This window comes from Miniopterus natalensis, chromosome X (genome assembly GCF_054644295.1).
Source record: "Miniopterus natalensis isolate mMinNat1 chromosome X, mMinNat1.hap1, whole genome shotgun sequence".
NCBI lineage: Eukaryota > Metazoa > Chordata > Mammalia > Chiroptera > Miniopteridae > Miniopterus > Miniopterus natalensis.
In genome coordinates, this window is record NC_142103.1 from 88,479,599 (window position 1) to 88,500,343 (window position 20,745).

General features: G+C 41.3%; 1 protein-coding gene across 2 annotated transcripts in view; it reads left to right on the forward strand.

Annotated features, from left to right (window-relative positions):
- The window catches only part of DMD (dystrophin), a 1,831,916-nt gene that overhangs the window by 1,784,821 nt on the left and 26,350 nt on the right, over positions 1-20,745 (forward strand). For both annotated transcript variants that reach the window (XM_087813416.1, XM_087813415.1), the window contains one exon: positions 1,412-1,570. In XM_087813416.1, coding sequence (XP_087669542.1) covers positions 1,412-1,570 — 159 coding nt within the window. The remainder of the gene's footprint in view (positions 1-1,411; positions 1,571-20,745) is intronic.

Consider the following 20,745-nt stretch of genomic DNA (forward strand, 5'->3'; position numbering starts at 1 on the left):
TAGTTTTATTTTTAAACAAAAAGCTTTAGCTCATTCTGAGGACATAAAATCCATTTTGACTCACTCTTGGATGGTAAAATCATGGTATTTTAGGGGCAGATCTGGGGAAGTGGTGTGGAAGATTGGTTGACTTCCCTTAAGTGTTTGTTTTTAACACCCAATGATTATTTTTAGTCAGCGTTTCACTTCTCAACGAATTACCTGGCTTGATGGACCAAAATCTTTTTTAAAATATGTTTTTATTGATTTCAGAGGGGCGGGGGGGAGAGAGAGAGAGAAACATCAATGATGAGAGTCATTGATCGGCTGCCTCCTGCATGCCCCCTGCTGGGGATCAAGCCCGAAACCCGGGCCTGTGCCCTGACCGGGAATCGAACCTCGATCTCCTGGATCCTAGATCGATGCTCAACCACTGAGCCATGCTGGCCGGGCTAGTCTAAAATCATTTAAATCAGGAGGATTTTTTTCCAATTTTGAAGATATGGCTATGAGAAAAGGAAATTAAGTGGATGTGGAGAGGGGACTATAAACCTATCATCTTAATGGTATTTAGCCAGACATATTTTGGGAAGCAGCCGCAATCTTTCCTTGAAACTGGGAACTCTACTACACAGGAAAAATTATTTTCTAAATGCATTGCTCCTAGCAAGCCTGTGTACCCCCAAGTTATAAGAACCTCACTCTGTTCTTAATGAGAGGCTAAAGCTCTAAGCCTTTTGCCTCTTTGTTCCCTAAGATTAGCTGCTCTACAGAATGAGTTGTTCAGTTTTCTTTTAATCACCTTAATGGCTTTTTTCTTCCAGTTTTTGGTTTTTTTTTACGTAAATAATAATTGAATGAAGCAATCATTTGTCTGCAGTTTCATTATTGTTACCATCCTGGCTCTGCAGCTTTTATAAGTTCAAACTAGCTTACCAAAGCAACACTTTTGGCTACATTGCCTTCCATTTAACACAATATTTACTCTTATTATTTTAAGAGCAGCAGTTTTTTCCCGGTCAGTATCAACAATAGTGTGGGTTAATGAACAGATTATCTTGACATGCTTGGTAAAAGCATTATACAGCCATTATTATGTCTTCTGATATTTATTAACTATTGGTTAAATTCTCAGCATAGGGTTCCAGTATTTCTATAATTCTGCCATTAATTTACCCATGTAAATAGGCCAATCAAATTTAATTGAAAAGTAGAAAAAAGAAAATTACAATAAGAAACACTCGAATTGTCACCCATAGGATGGTAGACCACAACCTGAGCAGCATCAAGATGTCTTTAGAAGCAGGAAAAGGGGTCTAATTAATTGTTAAGAGCAAATAAATGTTTCTATTTTTAAATACACACCCGAGTCCCTGATCCCCAACACAAAGTAAGGGGGGAAAAAACCAAAACCTTTGATTTTATTTTCCAGAGATGATGAACATTTGTTAATCCAGCATTACTGCCAAAGTTTGAACCAGGACTCCCCCCTGAGCCAGCCTCGTAGTCCTGCCCAGATCTTGATTTCCTTAGAGAGTGAGGAAAGAGGGGAGCTAGAGAGAATCCTAGCAGATCTTGAGGAAGAAAACAGGTGAGTTTTCTTTCTAGCTTTGTCATTGGTATGCAGAGTGCATACGCTTGCACACATAGAAAAGTGCCAGGAATCTTCACTTAGAGTCGTTCTATGTCTAATTGTTTTCTCCAATAATCTGTTTATTTATTTATCTTTATTATTTTTTTAAATATATCTTTATTGATTTCAGAGAGAGGAAGGGAGAGAGAGAGGGAAACATCAATGATGAGAGTCATTGATCGGCTGCCTCCCGCACGCCCCCTGCTGGGGATCGAGCCCGCAACCCGGGCATGTGCCCTGACCGGGAATCGAACCGCGATCTCCTGGATCCTAGGCCGATGTTCAACCACTGAGCCATGCTGGCTGGGCTCCAATAATCTGTTTAGGTCTTTGTACAGATTCTCTCTTTTTTTTTTTTTTTTTTATCTGAAAGAAGAAAATGAATGCAATAGTATAATTAAGAGCTCATATTTTAAGTGGGAAAGGAATTCACGCTGATGGTGGTATTTGATTTGTTGCATGCATTTCAGAGGCTTCAATTTTCTATTTGAGAACAGAATTGAAGAACAAAGCAGGTCATTTAATTTTATGATTATACTATTTGTACATGTGTTTGGCCATATTCTCTCTCTCAAAGCATTTAAGTAAGTAGGTTCACTGGCTTGGTCACACTTGGGAACAAATTAGTTCATCTTATTTCTCGTCATCAAACGCAGACACCATTTATGCTCAACATCGTAGCACATTAGTGAGATGATTCCAGTTGTCTGCCACCACCTGAAAAAGATGTCCACGTAAAAATAGTGTAAATTTTAGAAGTCAAAAGCTAAAGAAAATTCACAGTGACTACAGAGACAACAAAGATGCCAGAATCTGCAATATTGAGTGGTGTCAGGATAATGCAAACCATGGTACTTTGACTTTTGTGTTACACTTATTATATCACGGTCCCTTGGTTATGAAAGGCTTTTGCCCATGATCAATTCTAATTCAGCGCACAGTCTTTAGGCAGATGCCACCAGGCAAGTCTTTAAAGGAGCAGTTGCTCAAATCTGTGGGACTGGAGTACTTTCATCTCCTTGGTTTAGCCCAGGGCACCAAGACTTCTTAATCCAGGAACACCGTGCATCTGAGAGCCAGAGCCCCCAGGGAGTATGTCCCCTCAAGATGAAAGGGCAAACTGCCATTCATCCGGTGCTCTCTGCTGCCACTTCCGTTTCCAGCTCTGAACTACCCTTGACCTATGGCCAGAGCCCCTTGACCTGGTCGGCTTCCCTTTAGTGTCTTCCCCGCCCCTCCATACTAACTCTAGCTGTACATCTTTCCAGAACCAAGACCCCTGATGGCATTCTTCCGTCATTGGGTTTCTGCAACTAGAAAGTAACCCAGCTTCTCAGCTGGGCCTTCTGAACCTCCACGGTTTTCTCTTGACCTGCTGTTACAACTCCGTCTTCTTTGGCACCCGTGTTCTAGCCACGCTGCTGTGCCTCCTGTTCCTAAATGCGCCCTGCTCTCATCCACTCTCTGGGTCAGGCTCAAGCGTACCCCTCAGCTTAGCTGCCGACCCCATTCTTTCACTGCCATATCCGACAGAGGGGCCCTACCCATCCTTGGTGACCTTCCTGAGAACGGTTTCCTCGCAGAGCCCTTTTAGACCCTTGCAGTGGGAAGTGCTCTAACTTTTGTCTAGACTCAGAACATGTTGGACCTTTGTCATAGAAAGAACTCCCTGACGGTTTGCCTTTTTATCAGTTATTCCCAATGCTTCCCTCTGACGTGATGGCGAGTGCCTTTGGGGCAAGGACTGTGTGTGTCTTAATCTTCTTCCTGTCCCCTATAGTACCTGGCACAGTGTGAATATTTAGTGCATATTTAGGCAATATTTGGTAAAAATCTAAGTTAAGAGTACTGCAAGGCTGTCACACAAGTACCAGGAGGTAATACTGAACATTTCGGTGGTTTTAGTGGTGACATTATTTTTGGCCTCATTTGCAAGGCTGGTAATTAAAACATTTCCCTCTACTTTATTGAGGATCATCATTACTACCCATTTATGTTAAATCTGTAATTATTTTAGGGAAGTCAAAGTCAAATAGGGGGAGAAAAGGTGGGATTGGCATTATAAATAGAATTGGATGTTATCCAGGAGTAAAAATATTTTTGAACTATAGTGTTGCGTGATGTATCTCTGTATCTCATTGGTCAGGAGGTCTGTCTTGTTTGCTGTTAGCATACTTTCCTTCCACACCATGACAGCCAGGCCAAAGAGCGTTGGTAGAGAATGATAATTATCATTTGTGTATCATTTCATCATACTCAGAGCACTTTCATGTATTTGGGGCCATTTAATCTTCCTAAAAGCTCTGTAAAGAAGACGGATGGGAAAATGCAGGTTCAGAGAGATTCAAATGGCTTGACCCAGATTTCACAATGAGCCATTCGCAGAACCAAGTTCAAATCCAGATTTTCTCACTCAAAATAGTCAACTCTACCTTGCATAAGAGACTAAAGAAGAGTCATCCTGCGTAAATATTATTTACATACAATTGTGGCATATTCTCTGGAATGTACCTTAATTTAAGGGAATATTTTAAAGGACTAGACATGATTCAACCAGTTCATCGACTTGCGGTACCATTGATACATTTTTCTCTGAAAAATATCCAAGACTAGTCCCCAAGAATGGGATGGCTTATTCTCTGAAAGAAAGAAAAATTATACTAAGGCTGCTTAGAGGTCCAGAATGAAGGAGCTGGTATTGATGCAAGTCTTTCTCTGAGTTCTCTTGGCCTTCAAGTAAAGGTCAGGATGAGTTCCTTCTTTCTCCCTCCACTTTGCCACATTCGCACTTCCTACCAGATCCCGAAGAAATGTCTCTGTAGAGCTCCCCTCCTGAAAATAGCCTGTATTGTTTCCTTTGCTGTCCTCTCCTATTTTCTTCTACTTCTGCTCAAAGAGGTTCAGAGCCGTAGCCTGGCCTTCACGGTCCTTGAAGTCAATGTTGCTTAAGGAGCCTTTAAGTCACCAATTGCTGTCCTTCCTCTGAGCGACCCCGGGAGGTCACTAGATGCCCTCTCTCTGTGCCTGCCAAGCTGGCTGTATTTCCCAAGTCAAATTGGCTACGTAATTGCACAAATGCAAGGATACTTTTAGAGGAAATAGGAAAGGATATTTAAAATTGAGATTGTCCCCTGTGCTTCGGATGTGTGCGTACTACACCTATTGTATTTTGTGTTCCTTTATTCTGTAGCTATGACATCTGGAAATGCCAGTTGGCAGAGGAAAGAGGCTTGGAGATCCCCATTCTTGATTAGATGTGTTCCTGAATTCTGTTAATTACATTATTCGTGACACCTCCTCTCAATCCCCTTGGAAAACAGAGAAGGGCTCATTTTGAGGTGCCTCAGGGGTGTCTTATCTCTGCCTTTAGGATTTTGTTTCTCCAGGTTGTTGCACATACCATTTAGTGAATATTTGTTGAATAAATTAATGGATAAATGAATTGAAATGAAGCTGAATTTATTGGCATTGTAGCACTGGTGCATGTCCTTTGGACTAAAATTGTTTTTAAAACCTAATTTCATGGAGAAAAGCTTTTCAAAAGCTTTTCTTCTGCTTCCTTTTCAAAATACTTCCATTTTCCAGAATTCCTTGATTAGTGTGCCAAGCAGTGCTTTGTCATAAATTTAGAATGTTAAAAATTCATTTCCCAAATTCTGAGCCCTGTGTGTCTCTGCCACTGGCATTCTCTGAGTCTTGGTTTATGCCACAAAAGTAAGGCGAAAGCTCTGAGCAAAGCTACATCTGACTCTGATTTTCTCAATAGCGTCTGTCAGAAATTTGGGGGTCTAGTGCCTTATACAGTCCTTAATGTGTCGCTTCTGCATAATGTATCCCCCTCATACCGCAGATAATTCAGATTCACCTTTGGTCAAGACTGTTTGGATGTTGAGAATTTGGTCCACCGTGTGTCCTTAACATTGCAAACTCAACGTTTGCTTTTTTCCTGCATATATTAAAGCCTGCAATCTCCTGCCTTAAATCTTCAGTGTCCAATTCTGATGTCTTTTTCTCCGCACTGTCTAAATGAACCAAGACTTGCTCTGAAATTCTAGGTATGACCCTAGCAATAAAAAGGTAGCCTTTATGAGAGACGACCATGGATTGTCATTCTGCTGCCTGCATGGAGAATTGATTAGATTGTCCCCAAGTTTAAAAGGAGGGTAACCTGATTCACTGTGAAGTCTAAAGTTAACTAAAGTTGTTAGTAGATGTTCCATGACAACAGGGAATTCTGTGGATTTTTAGTACCTACTCAGTACCTTTCATATGTCTTTTTGTTGGGCGACCAGGTGTTACACAGCCTAAATCTGAGTTTTTTTGTTGCTCCTTTCATTCCTCCAACGATTATGTAGCATTATGAATGTTATAGTCAAAGGAATATTTAAATCGATTACTTATGCCACTGCATTAAACTTGCTGGAAATCATGTTCCTGTTGCTTCACCTTGTCGGTGATGCCATGACTTTGGACCCATGGCTACTAGTGTCCAGTCTTCACAGCTTCAGAATAGCTTTATTCCATGTTCCTTTGTGTACGTCTCCAGTGATGGTGAGAAGCTGGCCAAGAGGAAGGGATGCTGAAGAGGGTCAGGAGTGGCCATTCTAAGCAGAGGAAGGGGCAGGTGAGGAACAGCAGAGAATGTTCGGGAAACTGCAGTTGGGTTACTTTTGTAACAAGGCAACGAAATGGGAGGAGATGAGACTGGACAGGTGGGCAAGGCCAGATCAGGAGGGTGTGGTGCCATGCTGAGGAGTTGGTTCCTCCTCACCTAGCATAGGGAACCACTCAGGGTATCAGCCAGGAGTTGATGCTGTTACAGTTACACTTACATACATCCCTCAGGCAGCTATGTGGAGGGCGACTTTGAGAAGAACCATACTGACAGAAGGAAATCAAAATGGGAGGTAACATGGAAACCCAGGCAAGAGATGATTAAGGCCTAAAGTAATAGAAATGGGAAAGACAGGCTGAATTTTGAGAAATATTTCAGGGGAAGGGCAGAGCTCTTCAATTTGGGTCAGTGGGTCTGGAGAGGGAAGGAGTAAGTCCCAGTTCTGATGGGGACATGGCAAGATGATGGTTGGTTACAGCTGGAACTGACAGTTCAGGACTAGTAGTAGCAGATCCCTTTACTTATATGTATATTTATATCAGTATAAATTTACAGTGTTTATACTGGTCCTTCAAGGGTCAAGTAGCCAGAAGATGGCGAATGAGGTATGGAAGAGGTTGAGTTTGAGGTGCTGGTGACATCCTCACATGTAAATGTCAGACAGTGAAAAGTGGAACTTTGAAGCTTGCAGGAGAGGTGTGGGCCAGAGATCTTAGATCTGTGAGTCACCAGCTCACAAATGGTAGTTGAAACTGTGAGAGTGAATTTATCTAGCCAGGGGTTGTGTGGCCAGTGAACACTGGGCTTCGTAGAACTCCGGAAGATGTGAACATTAAAGCGTTTCTTTCACTACTTTTATTCTTCCATAGGTAATAACAAAATCGAAAGGGTTGGTAAAGACATGTAAAGCAAAGCGTGCCTTTTCTCCAACTTCTGGCCCTGGCCGTAGTGTTCCCAGCTCTGTAGGCTACCGCCTTTGTTGGTTTCTTATGTACCCGTTCAAGGATAACCTCTACACATGCAAATATCTGCATATATATTCGCGGTTGTGGGATGATTTCACACAGTGCTGCGTTCACTCTGGTCTTGTCTTTTCACTTAAGGACTCCTCATTACTTTTCTCATGCTGGTGGAAGATGCCAGAATAGGGGAGGAGAGCTTGGGAATGATAGGAGCCTTTTCCCAGAGGTGGTGGGAGAGAGAGGGATTAGGGCAGAAAGGCACAGGAGAAGGTGTGACCATGAATGGGAGAAGGGATGCTGAGGGCAGTGATAGCTGAGGCTCTTAGGGTGAGGAATGGGGAGAGTAATGGCGTGAATGGCAAATGTCCAGTAGATATCCTTGGTAATTAGTTGAGACTGATTCCCATAGCTGGCCTGGACAGTTTGTTTGTTTTTTAAGTTGGACTGGTCAGGAAAGAGTGGTATCCAAGAAATTTAATGAAACTAGGCCTTTGTGTCACTTGGTGACATAAGCCCCCAAAACAAAGGGCTGCAGAGCCTTTTTTTTTAATTTTTTTAATATATCTTCATTGATTTCAGAGAGGGGGAGAGAGAGAGAAACCTCAATGATGAGAGAGTCATTGATCGGCTGCCTCCCGCAGGCCCTCTGCTGGGGATCGATCCCGCAACCCAGGCATGTGCCCTGACCGGGAATCGAACCCCCATCTCCTGGATCCTAGGCCGACACTCAACCGCTGAGCCAGGCCCGGCCGGGCTGCAGAGCCTTTTTAGATAAGGGGGTTCATTTTCCCACATAAATCAGGCAGCCAAGGTCTTTCACAGCAAGAGAAGTGACCATATGAAGAGAAGCTGAAGGGCGTACACATTGCATTTCATGGGCTGTGCAGGAGTCAACCGCCTCAGCTCCACTTGGGGGGGGGGGGGGAGGTACACGCTGTGGGGCACCGTGATCCCAAGGCTCAGTTTCTAACTAACCAGTCCAGTAACTCGATTTCCTTCACTTGATCCAGAGTTAAAGCCCGAGGGGACCGATTTATGCTATCCAGTTCGTGGAAGTAAATGGCTAACCCAGAATGACAATTTATTTCTACCTTTATCCTAATTCTCCCCTTTTAACTGTCTTGTTATGCCAGATATACTAATGTTGCCTTAAACCTTTGTGTGGAACAGCGTAGGGTTTAAGTATAAATAATCTATTAAAATGGGAAATTTATGGTTTTTAGAGACTAGAGTTAACTCCATTCCAGGGTCCTGTATCGTCGAATCAGATCTCTTAGAAATAAGAATAAAAATCAGATTGTTGTCTGGTGAGCTTAGAATCTTAGCATAGGAAATCGGATAGTCGTGAGGACTTTCATCCTACCCAAAGATGCAAGTACCCCTCTGCTGATAAGAATATTCACGACTTACAAGTAAGTACAGCTGCCGTCTCCCTAGAACAGGCTGGATAGAAGCTGAAGTTCTCACAACTCACTCTCCTTTGACTTTCATTACCAGACCGTCCTGCTACAGAATTGATTGTAGTCATAACTTTAGTTACTTTCCAGGCCTAAGGATATCATTCCATTCAATTCAGCAGATAGTTAGTGAATGCTTAGTGTGTTTTTCAAACTGCCAGGACTACAAAAATGAATAAGCCTTGGTTCTTAGTCTCCTGGAACTCAAAATGTAATAAAAGGCATTAAAACATAAACAGCTAATTATAACCCAGTGTTACAAGTGCTCTGGGGGCACAGAGGTCAATGATTAATTCTGTCTGAGAGGTTGGAGAGACTGTCACAAAGGGAATTGACGACAAAGACTGAATAGGAAGGGGTTTTTTTTAGCTGAGAGGGGGAAAGGAGGAGCTTTCCCTTCCAGTGGGGCAGTGAGTAATATGTAGCCAGAGCACAGAATCAGAATAAGAGAGCAGGTGGGGACCACTGTTGAAAGGACTTTACATGTTACACTAAGGAATTTGGTTTTTATCTGATAAGCAGTTGAACACTGAAGGTTTTGGGGGGAGGGGAAGACGGACAAAAATCATTGTAGGCAGGGAGCTAAAGCCCTGGAGATTGTAGAACAACAACAACAACAAGATGGCCAGATTCTGAACTAAGCAAGTCCAGAAGGGATGGAGAAATGGGAAGGCCACGCTAAAAGAACGAGGCCAGGGGAGAAGGGAGAGGGAGGAATTGATGTGAAATTTTTAAATTGAGGGACTGGGAAATGACTGTTAAAAAACAAACAAAACACAACACAGTGCACACTGGAAAACCTACTCATTTGCAAAGGTCAGTGACTAGAGAGAAAGAACTATGTATGGGGCATACCGAGTTCTATTTGCCCAAGGACATTCAAGTGGAAATTTCCTGTACCGACTTTATGTATTCACTTTCCAAAAAGGATCGGGAGAAAAAACACACATAGCAATAAGATTCCCGCAGTATAAATAGTAAATCAATGAAAATAGTAGGGATTAGCATAGTTGATATAATTGAGCTTCAAATTTGATCTGATCTCTGCAGCCAGAGGGAGTAAGCGGAAATATAATGATTTGTCTGCTTAATGTTGCATGAAAGAAGCATGCAGCTTTCTAAGAAAATACTGTGCCTTTCCCGGCTCTAAATAATAATAACAACAACAACCAGCTGTCATCTGAGTGCTTACTAGAGACAGGAACTGTTGTGAGTACAGGTAAGATCTTACTTAATTCTTACAGCAACCCTATGGGGGAGAGGCTGCTTCCAGAACAAAGACTCCGTGGCACAGAGTGTGGAGGGACCTGGATTCAAGCTCAGGCAGCCCTGGGCTCTTAAACAATGTTATACTTGATGTGATTATTGGCTGGTGTCCTCATCAATATTTGTATAGCAAAGAACAAAGGACCTTTTATGTGGCTGCTTCTAGTGGCCTTTGATAATTGTGGAGAGCTTAACATGAAAGACCCAAAAAATGATGACAGTCCTCCAAGGATAAAGGCCACTGTTGCCCAAAATGTGTTCTGCAGACTATTAAGAGATGCCTAAGAAAAATGAGCCCAAGGACAGATGAACTTTGGAAACACTTGCATTGGAAATTCATGAGTAATTGAGCATTGAGTGTAGAAGTAAAAAATATGATTAGCTCTCCTTAGTCCAGTGTTGTTTATACATGTTTGACCAATTGTAATGTTCTATGGAACACACTTCTGTAAAAAATTCAAGCCTGTAGTAAACTTTGAAAACCAGGCAAGGAGATGGCACAGTTGGCTCTCTACGATGGGTGTTGAGAAGCCCCGCCATTGTCTTTCTGGGGACATCAGAGGAAGTAGCTCTAACAGGTGTCTCGGCAGATGAAGCCTGGATTTTTCTCACAAAAGTAACTTTTGATATGCTCTAGCAGTAAAGCCCCAGAAACCTAGAGACCAGAATGATTTCTTCTGGAAAATCCAAAGGCAGGCAAAAAAATCATCTCCTATGAACAGAGAAAATTTTTTGTACTCTTTTTATGGAATATCTCACTGAATAACCTGGCTTTTCAGTCAAGCTACTAACAAAAATTCCCATCAATAATTTGTCAAAATTAACTTGCTGCATGGTGGGGTTTTTTTTAAATATGTCTTTATTGATTTCAGAGAGGGGAAGGGAGAGGGAGAGACAGAAACATCAGTGATGAGAGAGTCATTGATCGGCTGGGGATGGACCCTGTAACCCAGGCATGTGCCCTGACCTCTTGGTTCATGGGTCAGTGCTCACCCACTGAGCCATGCTGGCCAGGCTGCATGGCATTCTTAATTTCATTCATTCAAAATTCTTAACTGAATTTTGAAGGATGTTTACCAAAAGACAGCAACTTTTGCCCCATCACAATTACTATTGAATCTTTTTGGGTAGTTAGTTGCCAAGGCCAACTGTTACTTGATGCCACTCCTGGATTGTGATATGAAAGCGTATTACCAACACACAGGAAGACATTTCTCCCTCTTAATCTTGTAACAGGAACGCTACACCTGCATTACAGAGTTCATCTCAACAAAAGATTGAAGTATGCATTTAAAAGATGTGTAGCCAGTGTATGCTGCTTGAGTAAGCTGATTCCTTTTCTGGCACTGAAATGTTAGAAGATAAATAGTATATCAATCTGTGTATCTTGGTGCTTAGCAAGTTCCAGTTAACAGAGCCCAGGGCTAATGGAAACATCCAAGAGACTGTTGAAAAGACAGGTGAGGGAGTTTAGAAGAGAAGTCTGGATTGAGGAGTAGTGGGTTGTGGGGGTGGGAAGCCTCAGAAGAGAATGTATGTGTATGGAAGGGAGACCGAGGACCTGCCTTGACTGCGTACTTGATGGTAATTGAGTGTGGCCAGTTAGAAATGGATTCCTGGTGTGTATGACCTATGGCAATGGCTGGCTTCTGCAGTTACCTAAACTTTTTTTTTTTTTTTTTTTTTTTACTATTAATAAGTAAAGTTGACCTTTGTATCTCCAAATTCTGATTTATCTTATGGTACCACTCTGTCTGCCAATTACAGGTCATAAGTAAATTCATCTGACCCTTTTCCTACAATTTCTTAGTATTGCTTCAAAGATAGAAACAGCCTGTATTTTTAGCTTTAGCAGTGAGAAAATTTTCCAGTCCTTTTACATACCGTAAGGTTTGTCACCATGGTTAAACTAAACAATATTCCATATGGTAGAAGCTGAGCTTTTCGAGGGTAAAGAACAGTATGTCCTCTATCTTTATCTCTATAGTGCTGGGTATAGAAATATGTGTTGATTAAATGGATGGATGTGTACGCTTTGGAGTTTTCCTGTTCGCTGATGGATTTTTTGGCTGATTTTCAGCTGTTGTCTTTATTTTTCTCATTTTCTCATGTTATCGTTCTTTCCCCAGATCCCTTAATGTACCTGTTTAGGTTGTCATGTCATTTTCCATTAGACTGATAACATCTAAATTGTTTCGGTTAACCGGGACTTGAGCATTTTTCTGGGCTGCTTTTTAGGTGCTTTTTGAAATTCATCATCTGAAAAGTGCTTGCATAGATAATTCTGCAGGCGTGTACATACTCTTTTTCTTTATGTACATGGGTTAAACTTGGTTCCTCCATAGTAGGAAAGAGCATTAGAAAATTATTGTCTTCCCTGGGGAAATAATATTTTGCGCTATGAGAAATAAGACCTTGAATCTAGAACTTTCCTTTTTCCCAGAAATTTATTTATTAACCCCCATGTCAGTCCCTTCATTTTTTTCATAGTTATAATTTCTTGATAAGTTCTTTGAATTTATTTTTAATTACAGTTGATATACAATATTGTATTAGTTTCAGGTGTACAGCACAGCGATTAAACATCAATATACCTAACGAAGTGATCACTAAGATAGGTCTAGTAACCATTTCCCCATATATAGTTATTACGATATAGCTGGTTATGTTCCCCATGCGTCACATCACATCCCCGTGACTGTTCTGTAACTGGTAGCGTGGACCTTAGTCCCCTCCACCTTTTTCACACGCACCCCCTCCCCTTTCCACTCTGGCAACCATCAGTTTGTTCTCTGTTTTGAGGTGTGTTTTTTTCACTTGTTCATTTGTTTTATATTGTAGATTCCACACACAAGTGGAATAATATAGTGTTTGTCTTTCTCTGTCTGCCTTATTTCACTGAATATAATGCCCTCCAGGTCCATCCATGTTGTAAACAGCAAGATTTCATTCCTATGTATTGCTGAGTAATATTCCAGTGTATATATCTCACCTTCATTATCCTTTTATCTATTGCTTCCATATCTTGGCTATTGTAAATGATGCTGCAGTGAACAGAGGGCTGCATATATCTTTTCAAATGAGTGTTTTTGATTCCTTTGGATTAATATGCATAATAGTGGGATTGCTGAGTCATATGGTAGTTTCATATTTAATTTTTTGAGGAACCTCTGTGCTGCTTCATGTAGTGGCTGCACCAGTCTGCATTCCCACCAGCAGTGCACAAGGGCTCCCTTTTCTCCACATCCTTGTCAACACTTGTTGTCTTTTTGATGGCCATGCTGACAGGTGTGAGGCGATAGCTCATTGTGGTTTTAATTTGCATTTCCCTGATGATTAGTGATGTCGAGCATCTTTTCATGTGTGCTGGCTGGCTGAATGTCTCTGGGAAATGTCTGTTCGGGTCCTCTGCCATTTTTTGGTCAGGTTTTATTTTATCTCAAGTTGCATGAGTTTTTATATATTATGGATATTAACCCCTTATCAGATATATCATTTGCAGATATTTTCTCCCATTCAGTAGGTTGCCCTTTCATTTCGTTAATGGCTTCCTTCGTGGTGCAAAAGCTTTTAGTTTGACGCAGTCCCATTTAGTTTTCCCTTTGTTGCCTTTGCCCTAGGAGACAGAAAAAAATATTCCTAAAATCTGTCAAAGGGTTTACTACTGCAGATAGTCTGGTGTGTAGGGGCTGGCCTCGTGGAGCAGGAGTCGCTGTGGTTGGGGGCCCTGGTGCCAGTCGAGGCTTCTTATCACTTGTGTTGGTTGTGGAGCTGCTTGGGAGGGGATCTGGTTCTGCCCTAAGCTGGCTGCCGCTTGTTCCAGGCTTGGGAATAGGTACGATGGGAGCCGAAGCCAGCCCCTGCTCGTGCCGGGCTTGGGGCCCTGTGGTGGGAGATCCGATGCAAGCTGAGGCTGGCTTCCTCTTGTGCCAGGCTTAGGACCACTTGGTAGGAGCTACAGCATGAGCTGAGGCCGGTGGTGGCCTGTGCTGAGCTTGGGGACACTGAGAGTAGGCTCGCACGTGTATGCGAGGTGTGGGAGGTCGGAAGCCATTGGGGGCTTGCAGGTTGGTGGAGAGAGATCTGGCACCCGCCTGAGCCGGGCCAGCCAGGTGGCAGGGAGAATACAACAGAAGAAACAAAGGGACAGCTGTGGCCGCCTGCACGCGCATCCCCAGAGAGCTCCCGCTGGTCCCTGTCCCTTCAGCCCTCACTCTGGAGCCAGCGTCCTTCCTCCCTGTGCAACCCAAGCATTTCTCACGCTGCCGCATTCGCGCTGGAGCTTGGAGCGAGCGAGTTGGTGCCCGAGCCCTGTGAGGGCAGCGTCTTGGTCTCCCCCTGCCCTTCCTCTTCCTTGGGCATAAGCCCCCATGGCTGTCAGAGCCACATTTCAAGGGGACTCCTCTTCCTGGCACAGGTCACCCAGGCCACCGTGGCTGAGCTCTCTCCTGTTCGCGAATCACCGCTCTGTGGGTGTGGGACCTGCCCAGGCCGCAGCCCTGCCCCTCCTGCTTCTGTATAGCCTTAGTTTTAGGACTTTTGTTCAGCTAGTCTTTGGGTGGTTCTCAGTGATGGTTGATCTATATTTAATTGTAATTTTTTAAAATGTTTTTATTGACTTTTGGAAAGAGAAGAGGGTGGGGGGAGAGAGAGAGAGAAACATTGATCGGCTGCTTCCTACACGCCCCCTCCTGGGGATCGTGCCCTGACCAGGAATCTAACCGGCCACCTCTCAGTTCATGGGTCCACGTTCAACCACTGAGCCACACCGGCCAGGCGTAATTGTAATTTTGATGTCTTTGTGGGAGCAGGTGAGTTTAGGTTCTACCTGCTTCACCATATTGACCCTGCCTCTAGAACTTATTTTTATTTTTGTATAGGAGCTTTATCGAGATATAATTTACATACCATACAATTCACCCATTTAAAGTGCCTAATTCACCAGTTATTAGGGTAGTCACAGAGTTGTGCAACCATTATCACAGAATCAATTATAGAACACTTTCCTCGCCCCCAAAAGAAACTCCATATTTGTTTCAGTCACTTTCCATTTCGCCCTAGACAATCCCTGATACGCTTTCTGTTTCTACGGATTTGCTTATTCTGGGCATTTCATGTAAATGAATGATACAGTATGTGGCCTTTTGTAACTGGCTTCCTTCACATAGCATAGTGTTTTAAAGAACATCTATGTTGTAGCATGTTTTAGTGCTTCATTCTTTTTATTACAGTTGATGGACATTTGGGCTGTTTCCACCCATTGGCTATTATGGATAATATAATGCTGCCATGAACATTGGTGTGCAAGGACTGAGGCTTATTTTAAAGAAATCATTGTACTTTTTGTCATTGTAATAGAAGAGGCCATAGATAGGATCAGATATGGCAAGAATGTATGGCAGTGTGTGCCAGGAACTGAAAAAATAGGTCATCAAGATGAATTTACTGGGAAAATTTAAGGCCAAGTCTAACTACTCATGAGGGACTCAAGCCTGGACACACAAAGCTTAAAATTATGATTCTTCTAGAAACTGTTATGACTTTTTGCTGACCACAGACAATAGAAGTTTGGTATTTTACTGTATTTCTCTGAAAACTGAAACACACTTTACCCAATGGTACTGTTCCTGGAACTAGACTTCCTCACTTTTAAACCTCTCCAATCCTAGGGCACTTTTGAATGAAGACTAGCTACTGCCATTTTTGTCTTGGGTTTTGTTTGTCTGCCCGATTTCCTTTTTTATGAATTCTTCTCTTCTTGAGTTGAACTTCTGATTAATACATTTATTCTATAGACAATAATGTGTTAGTCCCTGATCAGGAATTTGTGAAAAATATCTTAATCACTGAAGGTAAAGAAACTAAAGCTAATTAACATTGTCAGGTTCTGTCTCTTGGAACTCACTCAAGATATAGATTGATGTGTCAAGGGCATATCCCCAAAATAGAGTACATCTGGATACACTAGCCTGTAGACTTGGTCCAAATATTTTATTACAACAGTAATCTACACACATAACTTGATGATTTTTGTCACATGCCCAGCAGATTTTGTCAAATCTTAGGAGATCTCATCCTAGTAATCTTAAGTCAGTGATTTCATTTTGTACAGATGATGGAAAATGTACAATAATTTCCAAATTCAAGGGTACCTCTAATAATGAGGGCTATAACTTAAGTATATATACAGGGAGTAGATGTTGGATGGTGAATCGGGTTCTGGGCACTATATATTTGTATTTTCTGCCAAACTCTAAGTCTTAGTAGATTGCTTTTATTTAAGATAATTCAAGTGCTTGCTTTTAACAGGAAGTTGTCAGCACACCTGAGTTTCCAAATCTGAAAAGTTCAGAATAGAGAAGGAAAGAAGTAGCAACAATAATAATGAACATTTATTGGATACTTAGAATGGGCTGGGCAGGGTTTTAAGAAAGTTGTACTTATGAATATAGACCATACTAGCTCAGTAATCCCCCAGATGGGGGGGTGAGTGCTTAAGTCACTTTCCTAGCCTCCGGGGCAGAGCCTAATTGTGAATCAAGGTCTCTGACTGCAAAACCGTGCTCTCAAACCCTCTCCTAAGTCCCTCCTCAGCCATGGGTGGTAAAAGGCATGCAAAATGCAATGTGTTCCCAAAAAGTATCCTATTTTTCTTTACATGCTTTAGTATCTCTTTTAAAATGCAGATATCGCTGGAAGAAATGGCACACTATTATAAAATTCCAGTAAGGTTTAAACGACTTACATATAACACCTTTATGCTGATAATTTCAGTAGGAAAGGGGTTGGAATTAAGAGCTCTGACTGTATGAAAGAGGGAGTGTTAAGAGAATAAGATTAGAAACTAGAGCCTGGGGTAGTCACTGACATTTTTACTGTTTTGCTTAAGGCAGCCCTAAAATATACATATTTTAACTTTCTATCCTGTGAGCCTCTCCTTAACACTGCTAATGCCAAGGCACATTGATGTCTCTTTCCATCTACTTTGAGGGCATTTTTTGCTTTGTGTTTGGTAAAACTTTACAACATAGCTTTAAATATTTTTATAATTGCAAAGGCTCTGCAAATTCCCAGTTTTTAATAACATCATGCTTGCAAAATTGGTCTTCATTGTTTTTTTTCAGAAATTGCTAGACTTATAGTTTGCTGTAATAGTTCTTTATGACTTACTACATTTGCCTGAATCCAGACTGGTGGACATGATTTAGCTGCTTTTACTATTGTATGAGGGTAAAGCTAGATTTCTCTGGGCCTATTCTTTTTTGATGCAGACCTTTGTAGTTGTTTCCACTATGAAACAGACGCTGTGTGTGCTCGTGCTCTGGTATACACTTTAATGTATAATACTGTTTAAAAGATATTGATCACAGTGGAAAGTGACCTTCAGTTGTTTATTTCAAAACACCATTATACAACTATATAATTACACATACTAGGAAAGTCCCATTCAAAGAGTAGATGATGTACACTTGTTTGAATACACTTGGCCTCTGTAAATTAATAGGGATTACACCGAGATTGTTGGAATGTTCTTTATCATAACTAACATGTAGCTAGTAGCGATTGCTAGAAGGGCCAAGAGATGTCATGTTTTCAGCAGGTAGAGGTGAAGAGCAATTTGATGCATCTCTTATAGCATTACTTGGTTAGGAAAATTTGTACTTGGCTAGAAATTTTTTAAAATGTAATTTTGTATCCGGACAACCACATTTATATACTTGATGACATAAAATTAATCAGATACATCGATGTAGTTGTAGAACGGAGGGAGTTTTTTCAGCTCTATGGAGAATAAGAAATTAATAATAGATGGGAGACTTTTTTTTTAGGATGACTAGCTACAGGAAGAAATTGTGGTGACAGAGCCATGTGCAGTGAATTTGAATTAGTGTTCTTTCGGGAGCTACCAGAGAAATATAATTTACAAGATAATAAAGAATGTAAATAGATTCTCTGTGGAGTCGTTGTCTGATAGCTGACATATATTCATCTGTATTGAAATGACTCCATACACATTCTAATAATTAGAGAATCAGTAGGGGTGAGATGTACATGTATAACTTCAAGAAAAGCAGAATCTATATTGGTAACAACGTAAATTGATAGCCAGCTGATACAATGAGTAAAATGTGTACTTGTGGTTAAGCTTTAAAACAACTCACCTTGGAACAGTGGTTAAGTATCTCACTGATTTTTATTTTTATGGAAATGATCTCCTGTGCTTTATAAACACTGCATCCAAAAAATCTAGCATTAGAATATACTTTTAAAGGTTTTGGCACACATGTTTTAAACATAAGAGAATGACTTAGTTTATAAGGGCTAAATGGCTTAATTTCCCAGCCCCTAACAAAAATATGCCCTAGCACAGCTCTGTAACCATAACCACGTTTACTAGGAGACATTTAGTAAAATTCTAATTCAATCCCTTGAACATCAATTGTTCTTGGTCATTTTTGTGAACATTTGTAAATACCTGTAAACAAGAATTTAGACTCAAATGAAAGAACTTTGTATTGTACTTGGTTTCTGGCCAAGATACCTTTTTTGAACTACTCCTGGCTTTTCAAACTTTTGGCCTCAGAGCTTCAGGAGGAAAAATTAGTCCTTCGAAATCAAATTTGTGTTTAAGTTTAATAGAAAGCTTAGGTATGTCACATATTTGTTTACGAGAAAAGTACTTGTTTGGCTCATTTAATCCTGTCCTGATGAATTTAGGTTTGAATGAGTACTGGGGGAACATTGACACATCTCCAAAATCAGCATGTCCTGGTAGGCTTCTGATCCAGATCCTATTAGCTCTGGCTTTAAGGCATCTTTCTCAGCTCCTACCATTTATCCAGTGGTAGATACTATATGGAGTGACACAGAAATGAAAAAAGACATAACTGGTCTTTAACCGAAAATGGGGGGGCAGTACAGGGCACAGTGAGCAGCGTGTGGGGCATAGTGGGCTTTCAGCTCCTGCTGCCATAACAGGAATTACAATTCTCCTCACAAGATGGGGGCCCAGAGCTAGACATTTGAAATCAGGGCCCTGCAAAAACACACCCGGAGAGACACACACACAGGCATACTTACACTTGAAAGGAAATTGAAAAAAGGCCGAAGGACAGTTTGGACTGCTGCACGGGACTACAGCTTATGTGGAGCCATGGACCTAATGTGTAGAGCCTGGGGAACAGGTAGGGAGTGCAGTTGGGAAGGAGCATCAGAGCCTTAATACCAGGACATGAACCATGCTGCCTGGTGATGAAATTCGCAGTCGTTGCACGCATATCATTCAGTGTGGCTGCTGCAGATTACCAATATAAGATCTAGTAGCTCTTACAGACTACAGGCCTGTGAGTGGCAGATAGTAACCACCATAAAACCACTTGACAGAGAGAGATGAGTTCAGCAGGAGACGAAAACACACACATTCCATCCCTTTCAGATGTGTCTTCAAACCAAAATCCAAAACATATTACGAGGTGAGATAGTCCCTCCAAACTGACCATCAAAAGATGAATTAAGCGTAGATGAAAGTCAAATGATAGAACTGTATGACAGGGGTTGCTTATAGGTACATTTAGGATGCTCAAAGAGATAAAAACACTGTTTATTTTAAAATAACAAGAAACTAAGAAACAAATAGATGAACAGATGAATCTGGAAAAGACATCATTGGAAATAAAAACTGTCACAATTGAAACTACGAAACTCAATAGACAGGATAAATTCTAGAGTGGACCCAGTCACAGAAGATAAGGGAATTAAAAGATGATTCTGAGGACTTCGCTGTACACAGCGCTAAGAGAAAAGGATAAGAAATATAAACGAGCAATTAAAAGAGATGGGGAATTGACCACAAGGCTCTAACATATACGTAATAGAAGTCTCAGAAGAAGAGAATTGATGAAATGGCAGAGAAGCAATGTTTGAAGCTATAATAGCAGAAAATCTGCCAGAACCGAAGAAGGATGTGAGTTTTTAAGGAAATGGTCTCCCGAGAGAAATTTTAAACATCTGGAAAGTCAAGAAAGGCTCTACTTAGGAGCAATTGGTATTCTTTACAGCTCAGCTTTGGGAAGCCCTGGCTGATTCAAATGACCTTTTCTGTTTTTCACGGGAAAACATAAAAACTGAAATGTAATGTGTTGTATATACTAAACCATGTTTTCCGAACAAAGGCACTCATAAATAACTCATTAAAGGAGAGATCTGTAGACAACTAGACCCAGAGGATCAAGATACCAAAGAAGACCTGTCTAAAAAATGTCAGTACCTTTGTGAAAAGTAGGTGGCAAGATAGTAATCACTTGTTTTTAGACGTGGACTTCAGAATAGTATCACAATGTTTTCAAAAAGAACATTGTGGATGACCCAATATAGTATAAAGAAGAATCCTGAATGGGACTCGACGTGAAAAGGTGTTACCAGTTGGGACATTTCAGTGAAGGTGAATTTCTTTTAGTGCTACTACAAGGGGGAAAAATAGAAGATAATTGCTGTCAGGTGAAACCTTGTGAACACTGGATGCTGTTTCAAGTTCACAGAAACATTTAGACGATTGTCAGTTCAGTGGTCAGAGATTGGATTTAACTAATGTGGACTACCACATACCTTGGCTCACACCCAGAGGGCCGGTATGCAGAATCTGGCTGAGGGTAAACTTATTTCGATAAATCTCTACTCATTACTGCTTTGTCAAAGCAGACTGCTGTGAAACAGACTGCACGCACAACTGTCCTTGAAGGTTGAAAACTGATGGGATTTCAATCAAGACAGATAAATTCCTGGAAAACTTGTAATGGTAGATATAGGGTAGAACTTTTTTTAAAAAAGAATAGG